The following is a 24336-nucleotide window of genomic DNA, read 5'->3' as shown; positions in this document are numbered from 1 at the left end:
AGACTTCAGCCTATTAGATCAATGTAACAGGTTCCCCGATTTCAGGCGGGGAACGCTGATACCGGGGCGGAAGTGCGCGACTTCCGCTTACAGACTGCACAGATGCCGTGGTCACATTTGACCACGGCATCTGAAAGGGAAAATGTATGCGATCAGTTATAATATTAATGCATTATATTGGAGATATTCCAATGGACATGCCCAGACCTGTTCGGACGCACTCAGGCTGATGTCAGCAGTAAGTATATAAGGCAAGCTGGACAGATTTTGATAAAGTGATCTGTTATAGTGCTATCAGTTTTGAAACTTAAGATGGATAAACGCAAATGTGTTAACGATCCAGACAATTTCTGCTACATATGTGGTAAATACACTACTTATGATCAACGCAAGAATCTGACAAAGCGAGTGCGTCTTGAAGCTTGGGATGCATTTGTGCAAGTAGTGCAGAACTTCCTTGGGAACAGACGAGCTGCAAACTATGCTGAATTAGTAGACAACGTGCTTACAGCATATGAACAAATTGGCTGCCAAATGTCATTGAAAGTGCATTTCTTACATTCCAATCTTGACTTTTTCCCACCCAATTTGGGACACGTAAGTGACGAACATGGAGAGTGGTTCCATAAAGATATTTCTACAATGGAGAACAGATATCAAGGCTGCTGGAATCCCAACATGATGGGGGACTACTGCTGGATTTTGCAACCGAAAAATATGACCATTCACAAACACAAAAGCAGATGCCTGAAGCACTTTTAACAGTACTGGGACTTGCTCAAGTAAGCCTTTTAAACTGAAAAACAAGAGCTTTTGAAATTTTGCTATTCCATTACATTTTCATACACTGTTTACTATGCAAACTTTGATGTAGATCAGGTAATTGTTGGGGTAAAGCTCCTTCTGTTCAAAATTATTCAATGCTTTCCAAGTGCTTAATTCATTTAGACATACTTATGCATAGCAAAATTTTGTGACGTGTTACAACAATTCTGACTTTGGATTTGTAATCCACACACTCGATTTAGTATAGGACAAATGTTTTTTGCCCAGTAGCAGACAAATTTTTTATTTTTTTTTGCGTGGTGATATAGTGCGAGATTGGCTTGTGGGGCGGCCGGCTGTGTCGAGCCCATTTTTGATTCATAAAGATGGCTCTCCTCTTACCAAGTTTCAATTTTGCTCGGTACTTAAGAAATATTTGGCTGCTCTTGGGCTTAGCTCTATTAAAATTTCCTTGCATTCTTTCAGGATTGGAGCAGCAACAGAGGCGGCGAGGTGTGGGTTGGATGAAGCAATTATTAGAAGAATAGGGCGTTGGGATTCACATAGAGCTAAATTATATGTTAGACCGGATCTGCTATTATCAGACTAAATTATGTTTTATTTTTCAGGAGATCATTTAATTGTTTGGATTATTGGCCATTCTTATGTATTCAGGGCTCAGAAGAGAGCAGAGAAGAGAACATACACTGAGAGTTTGTCATTTGATTGCCCACCCTAACATGTCGTCTAGCGGGGTGTTAGAGGAATGGGCTGGAGTACTTGGTGTGTTGCAGGAGGTTAAGAAGTTATGTTCTGAATGGCCTCTTCCTGATGTTCTGGTTCTACATGTAGGGAGGAATGATGTTGGAAAAGTGAAGTCATGTCTATTATTATGGGAGATGAAAAGAGACTTGTCACTGTTAAGATGCATGTTGCCAGACACTGTTTTGGCGTTTTCTGAAATAGTGCCTTGCTTGCTTTGGTTTTTTAAAGAGAATTTATTTTTTATTTAGATCTGAGCACCTCGCGGCAATTTTTGGGTAAAGTATACACTATGCACATATTTTGTAATTAAATAATATTGTAGGTAATCACAAGGTATCACAATACATATGGAGTTAATCACAACTTTCCAAATTTTGTACTTAAAAATACAATATTTGTGCGTTGACGGACTCTTTATATAGGAAATGTTATTACCTATACAAAAGGAAATATATTGTATGTAATGAGTAAAAAGTAAACTTTTTCTCCTTACAAGGCAAGAATTTGGTTACATACAACTGTATCCTTTAGAGTTTTATAAAAGTAGTAACAGAAGGCAATCTAACAAATTAGTAACAGATTTTTTTTATTTCTGAACCTTGAAATGCAACAATAAATTATACATTTTAAATAAAAGAGTAACCCAGGTTATGTACTAAAACAAAATATGTTTTTTAAATTTTAAAGAACAAAGTGTACCTGATACATAAGAATCCTCAATGCAAAAATACTACATCCAGTAGTAATAAACTCTAAATAAAGTGCTTTTTAAATATTAAAATAACAAATGACAACCCATCCCGGGTTGAAAAAAAAAAAAGAATGTTACTGTAAATGCACAAGGTTTAAAAAAAAAATTAAAAGCTGCTTTTGTGGAAAAAAAAAAGCTACTATTAAACCCCACATGTATACTTGGCTATATATCACATTTACCCTACACATCAAAATATAATTCAAATAAAAAACTTACACTTTATTTCTTCTTCCATATGTACTTTGAATTGGACATTGAAGCTTTCAGAAGTTGTTTGTTATTAACAACAAAGTCATACATTTCTATGCAAGACATGTCAAAGTTGAATTTTATGAAGATTTCCGATTTCACCAAGTCAGAGGACATCCGGTTTCGTTCATCACTCCAAAGGTTTTGCATAACACTGAAGACACGCTCCACAAATGCATTGCTTACCGGAATCACCAAAACGCATTCCACTATTTTCTGAAGATTGGGTGCAGAGCATCTTTGGTCAACAGAATGTTCTTCATCAGGATCCAATGAGTGCAGAATTTTTTGAAGAATAGTGAACTCACTGAAGAGTTTATCACCATCAACATCTATGTTAAACATATTCAGAATTTCACATACACTGTTGAATGTAAAAGTCTGTTTAGGTTTTAGGCCTCTTTCACACTTGCGTTGTCCGGATCCGGCGTGTACTCCACTTGCCGGAATTACACGCCGGATCCGGAAAAACGCAAGTGTACTGAAAGCATTTGAAGACGGAACCGTCTTCCAAATGCGTTCAGTGTTACTATGGCACCCAGGACGCTATTAAAGTCCTGGTTGCCATAGTAGTAGTGGGGAGCGGGGGAGCAGCATACTTACAGTCCGTGCGGCTCCCGGGGCGCTCCAGAGTGACGTCAGAGCGCCCCATGCGCATGGATGACGTGATCCATGTGATCACATGATCCATGCGCTTGGGGCGCCCTGACGTCACTCTGGAGCGCCCGGGGAGCCGCACGGACGGTAAGTATGCTGCTCCCCCGCTCCCCGCTACACTTTACCATGGCTGCCAGGACTTTAGCGTCCCGGCAGCCATGGTAACAACTCTGAAAAAGCTAACTGTCGGCTCCGGCAATGCGCCGAAACGACGTTTAGCTTAAGGCCGGATCCGGATCAATGCCTTTCAATGGGCATTAATTCCGGATCCGGCCTTGCGGCAAGTGTTCCGGATTTTTGGCCGGAGCAAAAAGCGCAGCATGCTGCGGTATTTTCTCCGGCCAAAAAACGTTCCGTTCCGGAACTGAAGACATCCTGATGCATCCTGAACGGATTTCTCTCCATTCAGAATGCATTAGGATAATCCTGATCAGGATTCTTCCGGCATAGAGCCCCGACGACGGAACTCTATGCCGGAAGACAAGAACGCAAGTGTGAAAGAGCCCTTAGACTAATAATGGCGATTTTCTTTAAATAGGAATCTGATCCAAAATTAAATTGCTTCTCCAGATATAGTATACTTGAGTTGTACACTTCAAAAGCATTTTTTTTAATGCCTACTGTGAACTTGGTGGAAGATTCTTCAGTGCCTGGTTTACTCTGAAGCCAAAAACATTCTCTGCTATCCCCGATTTGAGATTGTTAAGAACTTCATCAAGAATATGAAAGATTTCAGTCGACTGCATAGTGTCACTCTCCAGTTTTAAAATGGCAGGTTGAAATACATTCATAAAATTGTGAACAAAAAAAAGGAAACACTCATGGATTGTGAGTTTCCGATTCTGGATTAAGACCATGTTCCTGAGACTTGATAAAATCCCAAATGAGACGTGGACAGTTCTCTTTACCTTTTTAATAAAGTACATCTTCCCAGCTGGCCAATTCTTCAACAACCGATCCAAAGCCGTAAATAACGATAGCCATCGTGTTGGTACATGGCGTAAAAGTTTTTGATATCCCATAGCAAGAAATTCAAAGCATGACTTTAGTTCTTTGACATGCTTAGCACTGCAGGAGAACTCATTGTAAACCTTAATTATGAAGGCTTCCACATCTAGCGTCAACCTTTTGCATCCATGTTTTGCAGTATTATGCAACAGATGGCAGTTGCATCCTGTAGCCAAAAGTTGGAACGGTGTTCTGATCTCGAGGCAACCCCTCACATCTCAGACCACATGTACATACCATGATTTAATTCTCCCTACAACTCCCTAAAAGCCACCCTTCACAGACTACACCCCTTAAGCACCCACTACATGACACAGCCGGACAACTGCTCTGGGTGCCCACACCCTTCACAAACTGCACCCCATATCGACTAAAACTTCACCTCATGCTGCTCAAAGCCTGCTCCCTAAATCACATTTTCTCATGAAGGGTCCTATTACACCTGGAGATTCTGCAGGCGATTATCGTGAGGGAAGCATTTCTTCCCAGCAATTGCCTGCTCGTTAGTTGAGGAAATACATTTACATGCAGTGATCTCCTCCACAGTGTAGGGAGCAGTGATCACTAATGTCATCACTCATCCCCATACAGGATCTTTCCTTCACAGCAATTTCCTGGCTATCTAGCGGAGGAGACTGCTGCTATTACATGCAGCCATGGGAGGAGGGGGTGATCGCTAATGCCATTGCTCGTCCCCATACTGAATCACTGTTTGCTGACAGCAGAGTGCCAATTACCCTGCACAATCTGCTGCCAGCAAACTATTATTTTGAAATCCATTGAAAGACTCTGATTACGCGATGAATGAGCATTTGCTCGTTCATCAGGTAATCGGCAGCTGTATCGCAATGCCAGATAATCTTTAACGAGCATATGAATACCACTGATGCGCAAGGTTCCCTTTGACCCACTTTCTCATCCTGAAACCCCAGACCCAGAAAGTGATCCTGAACAGCTCTCTCTAGAGTATCCTTACATCACACAGAATGCACCTCCATGACCACGCACACACAGCCTCCTGACTGCTCTCCATTCCGCCCACCCCCCTCACATACTGCACTCTCCACCAATGTTTGCACTCTATCAATGAGTATTACACTCACCGGTAATCTGGTTTATATTGGGATATATGTGCTGTCATGGAGACTTCCAGGAAACCGGATTACCGGTGAGTGTAATACTCATTTTCCCAGTCATCGCCATGATAGCACATTCTCAGAATTAACAACTAATTATTTTAGGGAGGGACTACAGCACATAGGACATTGCGTCCAAAGGCCATATCCTCATTTGCAAATACATCTAACTTGTAGTGCTTTGTGAAAGTGTGGGCCCTCTTCCAGGTAGTGACCCTACAAAGGCCGAAAATCTTTGTGCCCAGGAGGTTGCTACAGCCCTGTTAGAATGCCATACAGCCAGGTCCATAAATATTGGGACATCGACACAATTGTAACATTTTTGCCTCTATACACCACCACAATGGATTTGAAATGAAATGAACAAGATGTACTTTAACTGCAAACTGTCAGATTTAATTTGAGGGTATTTACATCCAAATCAGGTGAACGGTGTAGGAATTACAACAGTTTGCATATGTGCCTCCCACTTGTTAAGAGACCAAAAGTAATGGGACAATTGGCTTCTCAACTGTCCCATGGCCAGGTGTGTGTTATTCCCTCATTATCCCAATTACAATGAGCAGATAAAAGGTCCAGAGTTCATTTCAAGTGTGTTATTTTCATTTGGAATCTGTTGCTGTCAACTCTCAAGATGAGATCCAAAGACCCGTCACTATCAGTGAAGCAAGCCATCATTAGGCTGGAAAAACTAAACAAACCCATCAGAGAGATAGCAAAAACATTAGGCATGGCCAAAACAACTGTTTGGAACATTCTTAAAAAAGAAGGAACGCACCGGTGAGCTCGACAACACCAAAAGACCCGGAAGACCACGGAAAACAACTGTGGTGGATGACCGAAGAATTATTTTTCTGGTGAAGAAAACACCCTGCACAACAGTTGGCCAGATCAAGAACACTCTGCAGGAGGTAGGTGTAGGTGTGTCAAAGTCAACAATCAAGAGAAGACTTCACCAGAGTGAATACAGAGGGTTCACCACAAGATGTAAACCATTGGTGAGCCTCAAAAACAGGAAGGCCAGATTAGAGTTTGCCAAATGACATCTAAAAAAGCCTGTATCAGAGGCAAAGCATTAACCCTCATAGCCATAAAGGAGGCATTGCAACTGATTGAAAAAATATGAGACTTCTACTGTTATAGCTGGCTAAGTGTACATCTATACACATGACAGCTGCCCTAACACACCCAGCACTGCTATATCTCTATATGACAGTTGTCCCAGCACACTCAGCTCTGCTATATCTCTATATATGAGCAGCTGTCATGTGTATAGATGTACACTTAGCCAGCTATAACAGTAGAAGTCCCTTTTTTTTTTCAATCAGCAGCAAGGCATCTCCTATGGTCTTGTGGTTAGATGCTTTGCCTCTGATAAAGAAGGTCTTGGGTTCGAATCCCAGCAGAAACCTTTTCTGAAATACAAGCACTGACTCCATATATGGACATACAGGGCTGGACACAGGAAGAGGCTGCATCGCATCGCTGACATGGAGGTAAGTATAAGTGTTTCTTTTTTTTTTTTTTTAATACCCGACTGTTACTGCCATGGGGGGAGCGGGGGCACTTGATACTGGCACATGGGGGGAGGGGGGTTGGCACCTGATACTGGGGGGGTTGGCAACTGATACTGGCACATGGGGGGGGGAGAGAGGCACCTGATACTGTAGATGGCACTGTTTAGGGGAGGGGGATCTGTGGATGGCACTGTTTAGGGGAGGGGGATCTGTGGATGGCACTGTTTAGGGGAGGGAATCTGTGGATGGCACTGTTTAGGGGAGGGGGGATCTGTTGATGGCACTGATTAGGGGAGGGGGATCTGTGGATGGCACTGTTTAGGGGAGGGGATCTGTGGATGGCACTGTTTAGGGGAGGGGGGATTTGTTGATGGCACTGATTAGGGGAGGGGGATCTGTGGATGGCACTGTTTAGGGGAGGGGGATCTGTGGATGGCACTGATTAGGGGAGGGGGATCTGTGGATGGCACTGTTTAGGGGAGGGGGATCTGTGGATAGCACTATTTAGGGGAGGGGGATCTGTGGATGGCACTATTTAGGGGAGGGGGATCTGTGGATGGCACTATTTAGGGGAGGGGGATCTGTGGATGGCACTATTTAGGGGAGGGGGATCTGTGGATGGCACTATTTAGGGGAGGGGGATCTGTGGATGGCACTATTTAGGGGAGCGGGATCTGTGGATGGCACAGGGGGGGGGCCCCATAATTTTTTTTTGCTATGGGGCCCATGCATTTCTAGCTACGCCCCTGGCAGGAACTGAAGACAGTTGCAGTAGAGGCCTGGCAGAGCATCACCAGGGATGAAACCCAGCGTCTGGTGATGTCTATGCGTTCCAGACTTCAGGCTGTAATTGACTGCAAAGGATTTGCAACCAAGTATTAAAAAGTGAAAGTTTGATTTATGATTATTATTCTGTCCCATTATTATTGATTCCTTAACAAGTGGGAGGCACATATGAAAACTGTTGTAATTCCTACACCGTTCACCTGTAACTGTGGATGTAAATACCCTCAAATTAAAGCTGACAGTTTGCAGTTAAAGCACATCTTGTTTGTTTAATTTCAAATCCATTGTTGTGGTGTATAGAGCCAAAACTGTTAGAATTGTGTCGATGTTCCAATACTTATGGACCTGACTGTATATCCAGGTGGGTTTTTAAAACTTTCCCTGGACAAATGCACCCTATATTTCCTTTATCCAATCATATGGTTAACAGATAACATTATCAGATGTTTCCTGCCCTCCATCCAATCCATGTGGCTTCAAAGGCAAGACAGAGTCTAAAAATCCCATAATCCTCCATTCGCCCTTCCCAATGTCAGAAAAAGAATGTAAAGTCATAAACCAGCAAGAGGTCATCAACTGACCAGATGACTACAATTGAGCCATTAACCCTTCAAAATATTAAGGAAATACAAAGATAATATAAACAAAATGACTTTTTCAGATCACCAGGTGAAAAGTATCATTACATTCAGTTGAGCTAGCCCTACAATTATTAGGCCTGGTGTACCAGTGAGGTTCTTAGTGACGGGCTCCCTTTAATGTTTAAGATGTGATTTGTGTTGTGGAATGGCTTCGAAAATGGCTACGTCCATGTGAATTCTCTGATGTGTAATAACACTTGCCTCAATTTTATTACATTTCTCATGTTCTGAACATGGAAGAGGCTTTGCCCCGTGTGACTCCTCTGTGATATGTAAGAAGATCTGCTTCATGGTTAATACATTTACCACATTCTGAACATTAAAATGACTTCTTCACTTTGTGAATTCTCTGATGTGTAACAAGAAGTACTTTCTGTGTGAATGAGTTCCCACATTCTGAACATGAATACGGCTTCTCCCCTGTGTGAATCCTCTGATGTGTAGCCAGAGATGATTTCTGGTTAAAACATTTCCCACATTCTAAACAAGTATATGGCTTCTCCCCTGTGTGAATTCTCTGATGTACGACAAGATGTGATTTATCACTAAAACATTTCCCACATTCTGAACATGAATATGGCTTCTCACCTGTGTGAATTCTCTCATGTAGAACAAGATGTGATTTACGGATAAAACATTTCTCACATTCTGAGCATGAATATGGCTTCACCCCTGTGTGAATTTTATGATGTTTAACAAGAAGGGATTTACGTTTAAAACACTTTCCACATTCTGAACATGGATATGTCCTCTCCCCTGTGCGAATGTTCTGATATATAACAATATGTGATTCGTGGTTAAGATGCTTTCCACATTCTGAGCATAAAAAAGACATCTCCCCTGTGTCAGTTCTTTGATGTACAAAACTTTGCTTAACAGTCTGTGATGAATCAGAAGATCGGAAACCATCCAAAGGATCAGATGATAGATCTTTGCTTTTAAAGTCCAAGGGTACATCTTGTATAATGGCATGCTCTTCATGTGTATCTTCTGTGACACCACAATCATCTGCTTTAAAATCTGAAGATATTAGATGTTCCTCTGAGCTCCTGGTACAGTCAACTGCAAAGAATAAAACTACTTTGTATTATTTTAAATAATATAACCTTAAGATTATATTGATATTTTAGAACATTTATATATTTAAAATTCCATTCAAATTACAAGATATGGATCAAAATGCAATTATCAACTGACTATGGGAAAACAGATAACAATCTAACAATAGACCAGTAGATGATGATGTTAGGTCACCAGTAGTGTTGAGCGAACCCAAACTGTAAAGTTTGCGTCCGTACCGAACTTTGCGTGTTCAGGTACCTGGATCCGAACCCGAACTTTTCTGGAAAAGTTTGTGTTCGGGCATTTAAAAAAGCTTGTTGAAAGGCTGCAGGGTAGCGAATCAACAAGCTTTTAAGCTATGAACACGTAGAAGCCATCACAGCCATGCCTACTAATGGCATGGCTGTGATTGGCCGGTGCATCATGTGACCCAGTCTCTATAAAAGCTGGATCACGTGTAGCACCGCCCATCAGCTCTGAGTATTGCAGGGACAGGAAGCAGGCAGCTAAAGTGAGGGACAGTGTTAGGAATCTCATCTGGCTATTTATTCTGTGGGTGACCTATGGTGATTTTTTTGTGGGTTCAATACACCAGCTTTACACCCCTGATGCAGAAATATAACAATTCATCTGGCTGTTAATTCTGTGGGCGACCTATAGAGATTTTTTTTTGTGGGTGTAATACACCATCTTTGTACCCCTGACAAAAATATAATAGTTAATCTGTCTGTTAGTTCAGTGGGTGACATATACCCATTTTTTTGTGTGAGGTACACCTGCACTGCATATGTGACAGGGAAAGTAATTGTCACGAGGGTGTCAAGAGCCACGTCTGACTCAGTTATACCCGGGGTCAGGAAGTCGCAGCGGGTGGCTGCGCGCTCTATGTATAAAGATAGGGCTGTTTATTAATGGTAGCTTTCTGGGTTTGCCTTGCAACCCTTTTTGGCTCACTCAGGGATCCGTAGCTCCTTCTCCTCAGCTGTTTCTTGTCCAGCACTCCCAACCTCCTTATATTCCCCTCTCCCACTTCTCTGGTTGCCAGATATAGAGCTTCCTGCCTGGACTTCTATACTGACCCACTGGAGCTGAGTAGCTGAGATTCCTGGTTGTTGTTCCAGAGCGTTACCCTCCGGATCCCTGTTGGGCTTTTGTTGTCTGTTGTCGCCCACCTGGGATTGTATGTTTTGTCTGTGTTGTCTGTCCTCCCCTTGGTGTTTTCCTTTAGTGTTAGTGGTGCGGACTAGTGTTCCCACCGCCCTATTCACTACGTAGGGCTCATCTTAGGGAAAGCCAGGGTTTAGGCACGTGGTCGGCGTACGGGTGAGGAACCCGTCTACGGACGTCAGGGCAGTCAGGTGCCAGCCTCAAGGTGAGTTAGGGGTCACCATCTTTCCCTCTCCCTTGGACAGGGCCTTCCCTTTTCCCTCCCCTTGCGTCACGTATGTGATCGGCACGCCGGTCATGACAGTAATATAGTTAAGGCTACTTTCACACTGGCGTTTTTGCTTTCAGTTTGTGAGATCCGTCATAGGCTCTCACAACCGATCCAAAACGGATACATTTTGCCCTAATGCATAATGGAAAAGGATCCGCTCAGAATGCATCAGTTTTCCTCCATTCAGTCTCCATTCCACTCTGGAGGCGGACATCAAAATGCTGCCTGCAGCGGTTTGCTGTCCGCTTGACGAAACTGAGCCAAACGGATCCATCCTGGCACACAATGTAAGTCAATGGGGATGGATCCGCTTTCTCTGACAAAATCTGGCACAACAGAAAACGGATCCGTCTCCCATTGACTTTCAATGGAGTTTATGACGGATCTGTCTTGGCTATGTTACAGATAATACAAACGGATCCGTTCATGACAGATGCATGCGGTTGTAATATTGCAACAGATCCATTTTTGCAGATCCATGATGGTCCGCCCAAAACGCGAGTGAGAAAGTAGCCTAATGCGTCTGTGACATTGGTGTGTGACATGTACCCTTTTTTTTAGGTACACCTGCACTGCAAACGTGACAGGGAATGTAATATAGTTAATCCGTCTGTTAGTACGGTGGGTGACCTCAAAGAATGAGGAGAGCATCAAATAAGGGACGTGGCCCTGGTCGTGGTGCTGCTGGTGTTGGTGGAGCTCCTGTTGCAGGGAGAGGACGTGGTCGATCTGTGCCAGCTACACACACAAATGAAACACCTTCCACAGGTGCACGTAGGCGACAGAACGTTCAGCGTTATTTTGTAAGCCCGAATACCGGTGTACGAATGGTGAGGCCAGAACAAATAGAGGCGGTAGTAGACTGGGTGGCTGACAGTGCCTCCAGTTCCTTCACATTGTCTCCCACCCGGTCCCCTGCTGAAAGCGCAGAGTTGGCACCTGCAGCCCATGGGCATTTGTCTTTCACCTTCTGTCTTTCCCCCCCTTGCAAATCAGGTAAGCAGTCTCTTATGCTTTTTGATGACTGCTGGCAGGTTTTCCTGGCCCATCCACCTAGCCTTGTCCCAGAAGTAGAAGAGATCGAGTGCATTGATGCCCAACCACTTATGTTTCAGGTTTGGCATTGTTTCTCTGATGACGACGAAACACAGGTGCCAACTTCTGCGACTTTCTGCAGTGTTGACCGGCAAGGAGGGCAGTGGTGAGGAGTGGGTGGAAGATGATGTGGAGGATGATGAGGTCCTAGACATTGAATCAAGGTCATGCGAGTGACGTGTGCAGTTCGGAGGAAGAGGTGGTGGTCACACAGCGCCAGCCACACAGCAAAAGAGGAAGCAGGGTGCAAAAGCAGAGTGGCCATCCCCTAGCCAGTATGCCTACTACTGCCCACCGCACCCAGGGACTGAGCACACCAAAGCCAGCTCCAAGGAGTTCCTTGGCGTGGCAGTTCTTCAGACAATGTACTGACAACAAAACGCGAGTGGTTTGCACACTGTGTAATTGGAGCCTAAAGCGAGGCATAAGGCCCCTTTCACACGAGCGACTTTTCCGCGCAGGTGCAATGCGCAACATGAATGCATTGCACCCGCACTGAATCCTGACCCATTCATTTCAATGGGTCTGTGTACACAAGCGTTTTTTTCACGCATCAGTTCTGCGTTGCATGAAAAACAAAGGATGTTCTATATTCTGCGTTTTTCACGCAGCTCTGGCTCCATAGAAGTGAATGGGGCTTCAGTGAAAAACGCATTGCATCCGGAAGCAAGTGCAGATGCAATGCGTTTTTCACCGATGGTTGCTAGGAGATGTTGTTTGTAAACCTTCAGTTTTTTATCACGCGCGTGAAAAACGCATCAAAAGGCATTGCACTCCCGTGGAAAAAAAATGAACAACTGAACACAATTGCAAACAAAATTGACTGAACTTGCTTGCAAAATGGTGCGAGTGTCACTGAACGCATCTGGACCTAATCCGTCACGTGTAAAAGGGGCCTAAATGCTCTAAACCTGAGCACCACCTGCATGACCAGGCATCTAAATGCAAAGCACGAGCTGCAGTGGAGTAGACACCTCAAAAACCACAAAAGATCTCAGGCTCTTCCTTCTCCCTCTTCTGCTGCAGTCTCGGCCTCTTCCTCCCCCTCTGGAGTGACAGTGGCACCTGCCTCCCCGCAAACAGAGGATGTGGCAGCAACACCACCACCTCCACCAAGCATCTCCACACTGTCCCACGGAAGATTTAGCTGCCCATCCCCCAAACACTGGAGAGAAAGAGGAAGTACCCCCCTACCCACCAGCAATCCCTGGCCCTGAATGCCAGCATTTCAAAATTCCTGGCCTTTGAAATGCTGTCATTCCATCTGGTGGAGACGGAGACTTTTAAAAACCTTATGGCGGTAGCTGGCCCACAGTACGTGGTTCCCAGCCGCCACTACTTTTAAAGGCGAGCCACCCCTTCCCTGCACAAGCAAGTGGCAGACAAAATCAGGTGTGCACTGCGCAACGCCATCTGTGTCCACATAACCACAGATAAGTCGACCAGTAAGCACGTTATATCTCCCTAACTGCACACTGCGCAAATGCAGTGGCGGCTGGGCCTGAGGCGGATAGCAGTTTGGCGCATGTCATTCCACCACCGAGGATTGCAGGATGTTTCTCGTTGTCTTCTGTTGCCTCCTTCTCCTACTCCGCTTCCTCCTCTACCGCCTCATCATCCGGTCAGAGAAACACCTGAACCACCAATTTTAGCACAGCCAGGGAAAACGAAAGCAGGCTGTTTTGAAACTCATCTGTTTGGGGGGGAAAACCACACACCGCGCAGGAGTTGTGGATGGGCATGGAACAACAGACAGATGAGCGGTTGGTGCCACTGAGCCTCAAACCCGGCGGCGTGCAATAACGGGCGAAATCTCATAGCAGCTCTGGGCCTAGCCGGTTTAACGCACATCCCTTGTCTGGCGCATGTGCTGAATTTGGTGGTGCAGAGGTTCCTGAAAAATTACCCCGATATGTCAGAGCTGCTGCAGAAAGTGCGTGCCGTCTCTGCGCACTTTCAACGTTCTCCCCCTGCTGCTGCTTGCCTGTCTGCGCTGCAGCGTAACTTCGGCCTTCCCGCTCACCGCCTCATATGAGACGTACCCAAAAGGTGGAACTCCACTTTGCACATGCTAGAGAGACTGTGCGAGCAGCAGCAGCAGCAGGCGATAGTGGAATTTCAGCTGCAGCACGCACGGGTGAGTCGCTCTGCGGAACAGCACCACTTCACCAACGAGTGGGCCTCCATGCGGGACGTGTGTGTCGTGTTGCACTGTTTCGAGTAGTCCACCAACATGGCCAGTGCCGATGACGCAGTCCTCTGCGTTACTATCCCACTTCTATGTCTCCTTGAAAAAACGCTTCGGGCGATGATGAAAGAGGATGTGGCACAGGAGGAGGAGGAGGAAGAGGGATCATTTTCACGGTTATCAGGCCAGTCATTCAAGTGGCTCGGAGGGTGGGTTCCTGCACCAACGGAGGCCAGGTACACAACTGTCCAGCCAGGACATAGTTCTGCAGGATAAGAACTGTGAGCAGAAGTAATTTATACTGTATAATCTACTTGCAGTTTTAACAGAAAAAAAGAAAAACCGGAGTAGTGTAAATCACATTAACACTGAACTGTGGAGCAGCAGTAAATGTGCTGTGGAGGGATCAATCAGGCTTCTCGATCTGGCGGTCTAGACCGCTTAGTTCCAGTGAAGACAAATCTGAATGCTTCAGCATACCAAAACATTTTTGACAAAAACTAAAATCTCATTAAAAGATTGGTCAACCTTGTAAAAATCAGTCAATTGAAGCTGGCGGATTAACAAAAGTTATTTTGTCCAAAGCAACATAGTCCAAATTCACATTGTTCAATTTGATGACTGTCCTAAAATTCATTAGTTGAGGGAATACCAACTTATCCTAGTGTGGTTCTTCGATTTCCATTATATTGGCCATAGACACTACAAGGAAATTTCCTTCCCAGTGTACATAATGGTCTGATGCTCTCAGCATTAATGTTAGGAGCTTCAGGTACTTATGTGCCTTCTTTGTTGGCCCTGCCTGCTTGTATCTTGCGTTGGCCTTGCCTACTTGTGTTGCCGGCCTTCTGTCGGTTTGGACCCACCTACAATATGTGGCTACTTTTGGTTTTATTTCCAGGACCACCGTCTGTCCCTGTTCGTCCTCCCTCTACAATTCTGTTGCTTTCTGCTTTTTGCAGTTCCACAAAGGTGAAAGTGACTACCCCCTGAAAGCTCTCAGTTCCCCCGTGTCCCCCACCCCCAGATGTTTAATCATACAGAAGCAATTGCAGATAGTGAAATATTCCAGGACTGAGTAAGAAATCTCCCTTTATTGCACTTCTTCCTTCCTGTGCTATATTATATTTGGCCAAGGCAGAGAGATGTTCCTAAGAAGTTGTCTGGATTGGCCTCGTTCTACACGTTGAAGGGCTATTCAACAGCGTTTTGCCAATTATGAAAGACAATTCATTCAGCACTTTTACAACCCCAATTTTAGCTCTGACTCAGAAGGGTGTGAATTCCACAAGTGGACATCTGAAGCAGAAACCACATTCCAGTCCCTGTCATTCTCATCCACTGATATTGATCCGTCCCAAAGTCTCAAAATAGGATGCATCCACCTCATGCAAGAACTAACAGGGTGCAGGAACTGTCCTTGCTCAAAAGGGAATTTCGAGCAAGATGCTCATCTGCAGCTTCTCCTCAGCTGAACAAAATTATTCCACTGGTTACAGGGAGTTGCTCTCAATTAAGTTAGCATTTGAGAAATGGCGTCATCTCCTGGAGGGTGCTTGCCAACTTGTCATCATTGACCTCAAGTCAGGGTGAGCGGACGCAGTACAGAGGCACAAAAGAGTTCTTAACCAGTATTTCAGTGTTTATTCACACTTGGCAGGTTAACAGAACATAAACAAAAATCACCTTTGTTTTAAGTCCTGGTGTGTGTTCCGCGTATAGCGTTCAAGTCTTGGATATCGTTGACCTGTCCTCCGAGACGGATTGCAACCATGCACCCAGCCGGAAGCACATTAACACAGCAACGACCCTTTGCCCACAATCATAGCTGGCTTTTATTACAGTTGGGCGCAGGCACAAAGCCCGCATCAGCATGTGAGATCCGGTCCGGTGCTTGACCTCACCTTGCTGCAATCAGTATGAGCAGCAAATGCTGGGAGGAACATAACTCCCATCTACCAGCAGACCCTTCACCCCCCTTTGTTCAACCTTGAGGGGGTGAACACTCGCCAAACAGTGCGACATGGCATCCGCATTCTCCTGTAACCCGGCCTGCCCTATGTTCCACAGTGAACTTGAAATTCTGCAGAGACAAGAACCATCCTTGGCCTGGCTCATTTGAGAGGGTAGTGGTTGGTCACCAGGCAAAACTTTCTCCCCAATAGATAATAGCGGAGAGACTCAAGTGCCCATTTGATGGCGAGGCACTCTCTTTCCACTATACTGTACCTGGTCTCGGCTGGGGTGAGTTTGGGGCTCAGGAAAATAACAGGATGCTCCTCCCCATTAATTTCCTGAGAAAGTACAGCCCCAAGGCCTACTTCAGAGGCATCGGTCTGTACCACAAACTCCTTTTTGAAGTCAGGTGTCAACAGGACCGAGTGCAGGCTTGTGGCCACTGCCATCTCATGGATCCGCCTGCTGGCAACCATATTTCGAGGCACCAGAGTGATGGTGTAGCCTTTTAAATCTCCATATATGCGTAACATGCCAGTAAACTCAGTGGGTCGCACCAGGGTAGCCCTCACAAAGGTCACCAGACTCACTGAGTCCAGCAGAGCCACCTCAGGAGAGACTCCTTCTTCCACCTGACACAAATGTCTGTTATTAAGGGTCTCTTGGGTGCCTGACGTACAGACCCTTCTGGCATACAGAGACTGTCGGTATCCAAAATTTGTGTCCATGGGATCAGCAAGGTGGGGACAGTCGACCCTTACATGGTCTGGCTCATGACACCGCCAGCAGATTATAGGGGCCAGATTCCTAGAAGGTATGTCCTGAGCGGTCTTTCTCTGCTCTGGGATTTTCTGGGTTTTATTTCCCCCTCCCTAGAGACCCCCCCCCTTATAGTTCCTCGGTAGCTCCAGTGGCTCAAACTCTCACGGATACACCTGCTGGGCCCAGACCAACACATTCACCCCCAGTCACTCCAGGATCTCACCCTTGATGTTCTTGTAATCTGCTGCTTGCTCATCTGGTAAATCAAAGTAGACCTGTTGGAGTCCTGATGCCAGGAACAGAGCAATGACATCAGTCCACTGGTCTCGGGGTAAACCCTCCCTCTTGGCCACTTTCTCAAACACCGCCAGGTAGGTCTTGACGTCATCCGTTGGAGCCATTTTGGGGATCACTGTGCAAACTTCTTTCCAGGCATCGTAGACCCCCCGTGATGCTCCTGCCTTCTGTAAGGCCATCACGTGTTGCAGTAGCAGCTGGTTCATTTCTTGCTGGTTAGCCTCCTGCTGTTGCTGGTTAGCCTGCAAGAGGGCTTTCACTACAGCCTCCATCTTGTCCAGGAATACTGGCTGAAACTTAGCTGGCTTAATCCAAAACATAAAACCGTGCCCGGAAAAAAACTATATATAAAAAAATTCCGGTTTTGCATCGACCTCTCTGCAAATGCTCGCTCCAAGCCACCAATTGTGGGAATTCATTCTTGTAGGCAGGGTGAGCGGACACAGTATAGAGGCACAAAAAAAAGTTCTTAACCAGAACTCTTTAGTTTTAAAGAGTCTCTGTCACCAGAAATACCTAAATTAAACTGGCTGACATTAGCGATGTGCTAATGTCAGCTGAACCTAACTAGCCTATTTCCAGTTTATCTATGCCCCCGTTACTCCATAAATATAACTTTTATAATATGCAAATTTCCCACCTCCCTCCAAGTCTTGATTGACAGGGTCAGGCAGCGTTTGCATCTTCCTGCTGGCCCTGAGTGCATGGTAAATCTCCCGCCTGCGCCGTGCCCTTTAGTATTTGTCGCAAGCATAGTGAAAGAAGGACGCTCACTGGCTGCCGACTTCCTTACTGTGCTGAATACTGAACAGCCACTCTTGTATAGCTGAAAGATATTCTGCCTGACGAGACATTTGTTCCTGTGGCCAAGGGGAAGCAGGTCTTGTAGTGGGCACATTGATATTACTGGTGGTTACAGTTTCTGAAGATGTTAAACATAGAAACATAGAATGTGTCGGCAGATAAGAACCATTTGGCCCATCTAGTCTGCCCAATATACTGAATCCTATGAATAGCCCTTGGCCCTATCTTATATGAAGGATGGCCTTATGCCTATCCCATGCATGCTTAAACTCCTTCACTGTATTTGCAGCTGCCACTTCTGCAGGAAGGCTATTCCATGCATCCACTACTCTCTCAGTAAAGTAATACTTCCTGATATTACTTTTAAACCTTTGCCCCTCTAATTTAAAACTATGTCCTCTTGTAGCAGTTTTTCTTCTTTTAAATATTCTCTCCTCTTTTACCTTGTTGATTCCCTTTATGTATTTAAAAGTTTCTATCATATCCCCTCTGTCTCTTCTTTCTTCCAAGCTATACATGTTAAGGTCCTTTAACCTTTCCTGGTAAGTTTTATCCTGCAATCCATGTACTAGTTTAGTAGCTCTTCTCTGAACTCTCTCCAAAGTATCAATATCCTTCTGGAGATATGGCCTCCAGTACTGCGCACAATACTCCAAATGAGGTCTCACTAGTACTCTGCCCTACCTGTACCCATAACAAGTCCCTGAAACAAAAACCTGTAGGACTCCTTCTTCCACTGCCAGTGTCCGAGGTTTAGTGGCAGCATATCGCCATGCATTCTATTACCAAACTGCCTTCTTGCTCTGGCTGCGAGGTAATCTGGGTGGTGGTTGATTTATTCTTATTCATGCCCCCACCTGGTCTCCTGTCCCATGCCAGTAAATTGGCCAAGTTATTCGTGGAACACATTTTAGAGCTTATGGGGTTGTCCCTGCACATCGTGTCAGACTTGGAAGTACAGTGCACCTCTAAGTTCTTCCCTTTTCTTTATAGTTTATGGCTGTCATTTAAGGGTTCCTCTTCTGTTACCCGTCTCCTACGGATTTCAGGAAGCTGAGTATACTGTCAGCAACTTCACCCAGATCTGGTAAGAATCAAAAACACCCCTACTACCGGCTTCCCCTTTCATGAAGATGTTTGCTGATCGCAGATGCAGTGCTCCATCTCTGGCTTTCCTCAAGAAACATCAGACTCAAGGTGTCTTTGTGCAAGTTAGAACCTCGCCTTATTGTACCTTTGAAGGTGTTCTTTAGGAATAAGCGAATCAAGCATCGAGTCCAAAGTCTATTCGTACCTAAACTTCATTTTTAATGCTGTGCAGAGCCCATGTGCTCTGGCGAGGCAAAATTTGTCAAGTCCGAAGTCGTGCAAAACTTCAGTCAATAACTTCCGGCTTTGATTCTACAACTTTAAAAACGTTTAAAATCAGGAATCTAAAGTTGGCTTCAGTACCGAGGTACCAGCCGGTAACAAAACCGACTTCGGGTTCAGCACAGAATGTGTGTAAGAAGTTAAGAGTAATCTGAGCATGAAGCACGATTGTTGTCATTTGTGATTGGCTGCAGCCGTGTGGTGAGACATACCGAATGCCGATAATTATGCAAAATATGTTGGGATAGCTGACAATGTGTGTTATTAAAGGATTTTTGATAATGGCCGCACATTATGTGTAATACAGCGAAATATTTTAAAAGTATTTTTATTGGAATAATAAAAGTTACGTTTTCATGAAAACCAACAGTTAGAGGGGGAATATTTTTTGAACTACCGGATACAGTCTATAGGTGGTTACAGAGTCTCTATGTAACACCACAGATAATTGAGTACAGATAAGTACTAATTAAACAATTCCCCCTCACTGTTTGGGTGGGAAATCAAGGACACCACTGGGTTTACAATTTACGTCTAGGATCTTGATAACACGCAGCGTACGCCACAGAGAAGTGATCACCTTTAACCACCTCAGCCCCCAGTGCTTAAACACCCTGAAAGACCAGGCCACTTTTTACACTTCTGACCTACACTACTTTCACCGTTTATTGCTCGGTCATGCAACTTACCACCCAAATGAATTTTACCTCCTTTTCTTCTCACTAATAGAGCTTTCATTTGGTGGTATTTCATTGCTGCTGACATTTTTACTTTTTTTGTTATTAATCTAAATTTAACGATTTTTTTGCAAAAAAATTACATTTTTCACTTTCAGTTGTAAAATTTTGCAAAAAAAACGACATCCATATATAAATTTTGCTCTAAATTTATTGTTCTACATGTCTTTGATAAAAAAAAAATGTTTGGGTAAAAAAAAAAATGGTTTGGGTAAAAGTTATAGCGTTTACAAACTATGGTACAAAAATGTGAATTTCCGCTTTTTGAAGCAGATCTGACTTTCTGAGCACCTGTCATGTTTCCTGAGGTTCTACAATGGCCAGACAGTACAAACACCCCACAAATGACCCCATTTCGGAAAGTACACACCCTAAGGTATTCGCTGATGGGCATAGTGAGTTCATAGAACTTTTTATTTTTTGTCACAAGTTAGCGGAAAATGATGATTTTTTTTTTTTTTTTTCTTTTCTTACCAAGTCTCATATTCCACTAACTTGTGACAAAAAATAAAAACTTCTATGAACTCACTATGCCCATCACGAAATACCTTGGGGTCTCTTCTTTCCAAAATGGGGTCACTTGTGGGGTGGTTATACTGCCCTGGCATTCTAGGGGCCCAAATGTGTGGTAAGGAGTTTGAAATCAAATTCTGTAAAAAATGACCTGTGAAATCCGAAAGGTGCTCTTTGGAATATGGGCCCCTTTGCCCACCTAGGCTGCAAAAAAGTGTCACACATCTGGTATCTCCGTACTCAGGAGAAGGTGGGGAATGTGTTTTGGGGTGTCATTTTATATATACCCATGCTGGGTGAGAGAAATATCTTGGTCAAATGCCAACTTTGTATAAAAAAATGGGAAAAGTTGTCTTTTGCCAAGATATTTCTCTCACCCAGCATGGGTATATGTAAAATGACACCCCAAAACACATTCCTCAACTTCTCCTGAATACGGAGATACCACATGTGTGACACTTTTTTGCAGCCTAGGTGGGCAAAGGGGCCCATATTCCAAAGAGCACCTTTCGGATTTCACAGGTCATTTTTTACAGAATTTGATTTCAAACTCCTTACCACACATTTGGGCCCCTAGAATGCCAGGGCAGTATAACTACCCCACAAGTGACCCCATTTTGGAAAGAAGACACCCCAAGGTATTCCGTGAGGGGCATGGCAAGTTCCTAGAATTTTTTATTTTTTGTCACAAGTTAGTGGAAAATGATGATTTTTTATTTTATTTTTTTTTTTGATACAAAGTCTCATATTCCACTAACTTGTGACAAAAAATAAAAACTTCCATGAACTCACTATGCCCATCAGCGAATACCTTGGGGTCTCTTCTTTCCAAAATGGGGTCACTTGTGGGGTAGTTATACTGCCCTGGCATTCTAGGGGCCCAAATGTGTGGTAAGGAGTTTGAAATCAAATTCTCTAAAAAATGACCTGTGAAATCCGAAAGGTGCTCTTTGGAATATGGGCCCCTTTGCCCACCTAGGCTGCAAAAAAGTGTCACACATCTGGTATCTCCGTACTCAGGAGAAGTTGAGGAATGTGTTTTGGGGTGTCTTTTTACATATACCCATGCTGGGTGAGATAAATATCTTGGTCAAATGCCAACTTTGTATAAAAAAATGGGAAAAGTTGTCTTTTGCCAAGATATTTCTCTCACCCAGCATGGGTATATGTAAAATGACACCCCAAAACACATTCCCCAACTTCTCCTGAGTACGGAGATACCAGATGTGTGACACTTTTTTGCAGCCTAGGTGGGCAAAGGGGCCCATATTCCAAAGAGCACCTTTCGGTTTTCACTGGTCATTTTTTACAGAATTTGATTTCAAACTCCTTACCACACATTTGGGCCCCTAGAATGCCAGGGCAGTATAACTACCCCACAAGTGACCCCATTTTGGAAAGAAGAGACCCCAAGGTATTCGCTGATGGGCATAGTGAGTTCATGGAAGTTTTTATTTTTTGTCACAAGTTAGTGGAATATGAGACTTTGTATGAAAAAAAAAAATAAAAAAAAAAATCTGCATTTTCCACTAACTTGTGACAAAAAATAAAAAATTCTAGGAACTCGCCATGCCCCTCACGGAATACCTTGGGGTGTCTTCTTTCCAAAATGGGGTCACTTGTGGGGTAGTTATACTGCCCTGGCATTTTCCAGGGGCCCTAATGTGTGGTAAGTAGGTAAATGACCTGTGAAATCCTAAAGGTGCTCTTTGGAATATGGGCCCCTTTGCCCACCTAGGCTGCAAAAAAGTGTCACACATGTGGTATCGCCGTATTCAGGAGAAGTTGGGGAATGTGTTTTGGGGTGTCATTTTACATATACCCTTGCTGGGTGACACTTTTTTGCAGCCTAGATGCGCAAAGGTGCCCAAATTCCTTTTAGGAGGGCATTTTTAGACATTTGGATACCAGACTTCTTCTCACGCTTTGGGGCCCCTAGAATGCCAGGGCAGTATAAATACCCCACATGTGACCCCATTTTGGAAAGAAGACACCCCAAGGTATTCAATGAGGGGCATGGCGAGTTCATAGAATTTTTTTTTTTTTGGCACAAGTTAGCGGAAATTTATATTTTTAATTTTTTTCTCACAAAGTCTCCCGTTCCGCTAACTTGGGACAAAAATTTCAATCTTTCATGGACTCAATATGCCCCTCACGGAATACCTGGGGGTGTCTTCTTTCCGAAATGGGGTCACATGTGGGGTATTTATACTGCCCTGGCATTCTAGGGGCCCTAAAGCGTGAGAAGAAGTCTGGAATATAAATGTCTAAAAAATTTTACGCATTTGGATTCCGTGAGGGGTATGGTGAGTTCATGTGAGATTTTATTTTTTGACACAAGTTAGTGGAATATGAGACTTTGTAAGAAAAAAATAATATAATTCCGCTAACTTGGGCCAAAAAAATGTCTGAATGGAGCCTTACAGAGGGGTGATCAATGACAGGGGGGGTGATCAATGACAGGGGGGGTGATCAAGGACAGGGGGGGGTGATCAATGACAGGGGGGGGGTGATCAATGACAGGGGGGGGGTGATCAATGACAGGGGGGTGATCAGGGAGTCTATATGGGGTGATCAATGACAGGGGGGTAATCAATGACAGGGGGGTGATCAGAGAGTCTATATGGGGTGATAACCACAGTCATTGATCATGCCCCTGTAAGGCTTCATTCAGACGTCCGGATGCGTTTTGCGGATCCGATCCATCTATCAGTGCATCCGTAAAAATCATGCGGACATCTGAATGGAGCTTTACAGGGGGGTAATCAATGACAGGGGGGTGATCAGGGAGTCTATATGGGGTGATAACCACAGTCATTGATCACGCCCGTGTAAGGCTTCATTCAGACGTCCGGATGCGTTTTGCGGATCCGATCCATCTATCAGTGCATCCGTAAAAATCATGCGGACATCTGAATGGAGCTTTACAGGGGGGTAATCAATGACAGGGGGGTGATCAGGGAGTCTATATGGGGTGATCACCACAGTCATTGATCACGCCCCTGTAAGGCTTCATTCAGACGTCCGGATGCGTTTTGCGGATCCGATCCATCTATCAGTGCATCCGTAAAAATCATGCGGACATCTGAATGGAGCTTTACAGGGGGGTAATCAATGACAGGGGGGTGATCAGGGAGTCTATATGGGGTGATCACCACAGTCATTGATCATGCCCCTGTAAGGCTTCATTCAGACGTCCGGATGCGTTTTGCGGATCCGATCCATCTATCAGTGGATCCGTAAAAATCATGCGGACGTCTGAATGGAGCTTTACAGGGGGGTGATCAATGACAGGGGGGTAATCAATGACAGGGGGGTGATCAGGGAGTCTATATGGGGTGATCACCACAGTCATTGATCACGCCCCTGTAAGGCTTCATTCAGACGTCCGGATGCGTTTTGCGGATCCGATCCATCTATCAGTGGATCCGTAAAAATCATGCAGACGTCTGAATGGAGCTTTACAGGGGGGTGATCAATGACAGGGGGGTGATCAATGACAGGGGGGTAATCAATGACAGGGGGGTGATCAGAGAGTCTATATGGGGTGATCAGGGGTGATCAGGGGCTAATAAGGGGTTAATAAGTGACGGGGGGGGTGTAGTGTAGTGGTGCTTGGTGCTACTTTACTGAGCTACCTGTGTCCTCTGGTGGTCGATCCAAACAAAGGGGACCACCAGAGGACCAGGTAGCAGGTATATTAGACGCTGTTATCAAAACAGCGTCTAATATACTTGTTAGGGGTTAAAAAAAACACATCTCCAGCCTGCCAGCGAACGATCGCCGCTGGCAGGCTGGAGATCAACTCTCTTACCTTCCGTTCCTGTGAGCGCGC

General features: G+C 44.6%; 2 protein-coding genes across 17 annotated transcripts in view; one reads left to right on the top strand and one right to left on the bottom strand.

Moving 5' to 3' along the window:
- The window catches only part of LOC120999536 (zinc finger protein OZF-like), a 2085412-nt gene that overhangs the window by 643259 nt on the left and 1417817 nt on the right, over positions 1-24336 (top strand). The window lies entirely within an intron of this gene.
- The window catches only part of LOC120999545 (oocyte zinc finger protein XlCOF7.1-like), a 795896-nt gene continuing 780013 nt past the window's right edge, over positions 8454-24336 (bottom strand). For all 6 annotated transcript variants that reach the window (XM_040430517.1, XM_040430516.1, XM_040430518.1 and 3 more), the window contains one exon: positions 8454-9340. In XM_040430517.1, the coding sequence (XP_040286451.1) occupies positions 8598-9340 (743 nt within the window). In that variant the 3' untranslated portion in view covers positions 8454-8597. The remainder of the gene's footprint in view (positions 9341-24336) is intronic.

This window comes from Bufo bufo, chromosome 4 (assembly GCF_905171765.1).
Source record: "Bufo bufo chromosome 4, aBufBuf1.1, whole genome shotgun sequence".
NCBI classification, from domain to species: domain Eukaryota; kingdom Metazoa; phylum Chordata; class Amphibia; order Anura; family Bufonidae; genus Bufo; species Bufo bufo.
Note: the sequence above shows the minus strand (reverse complement) of the source record. Positions and strands in the feature narration are given on the sequence as shown.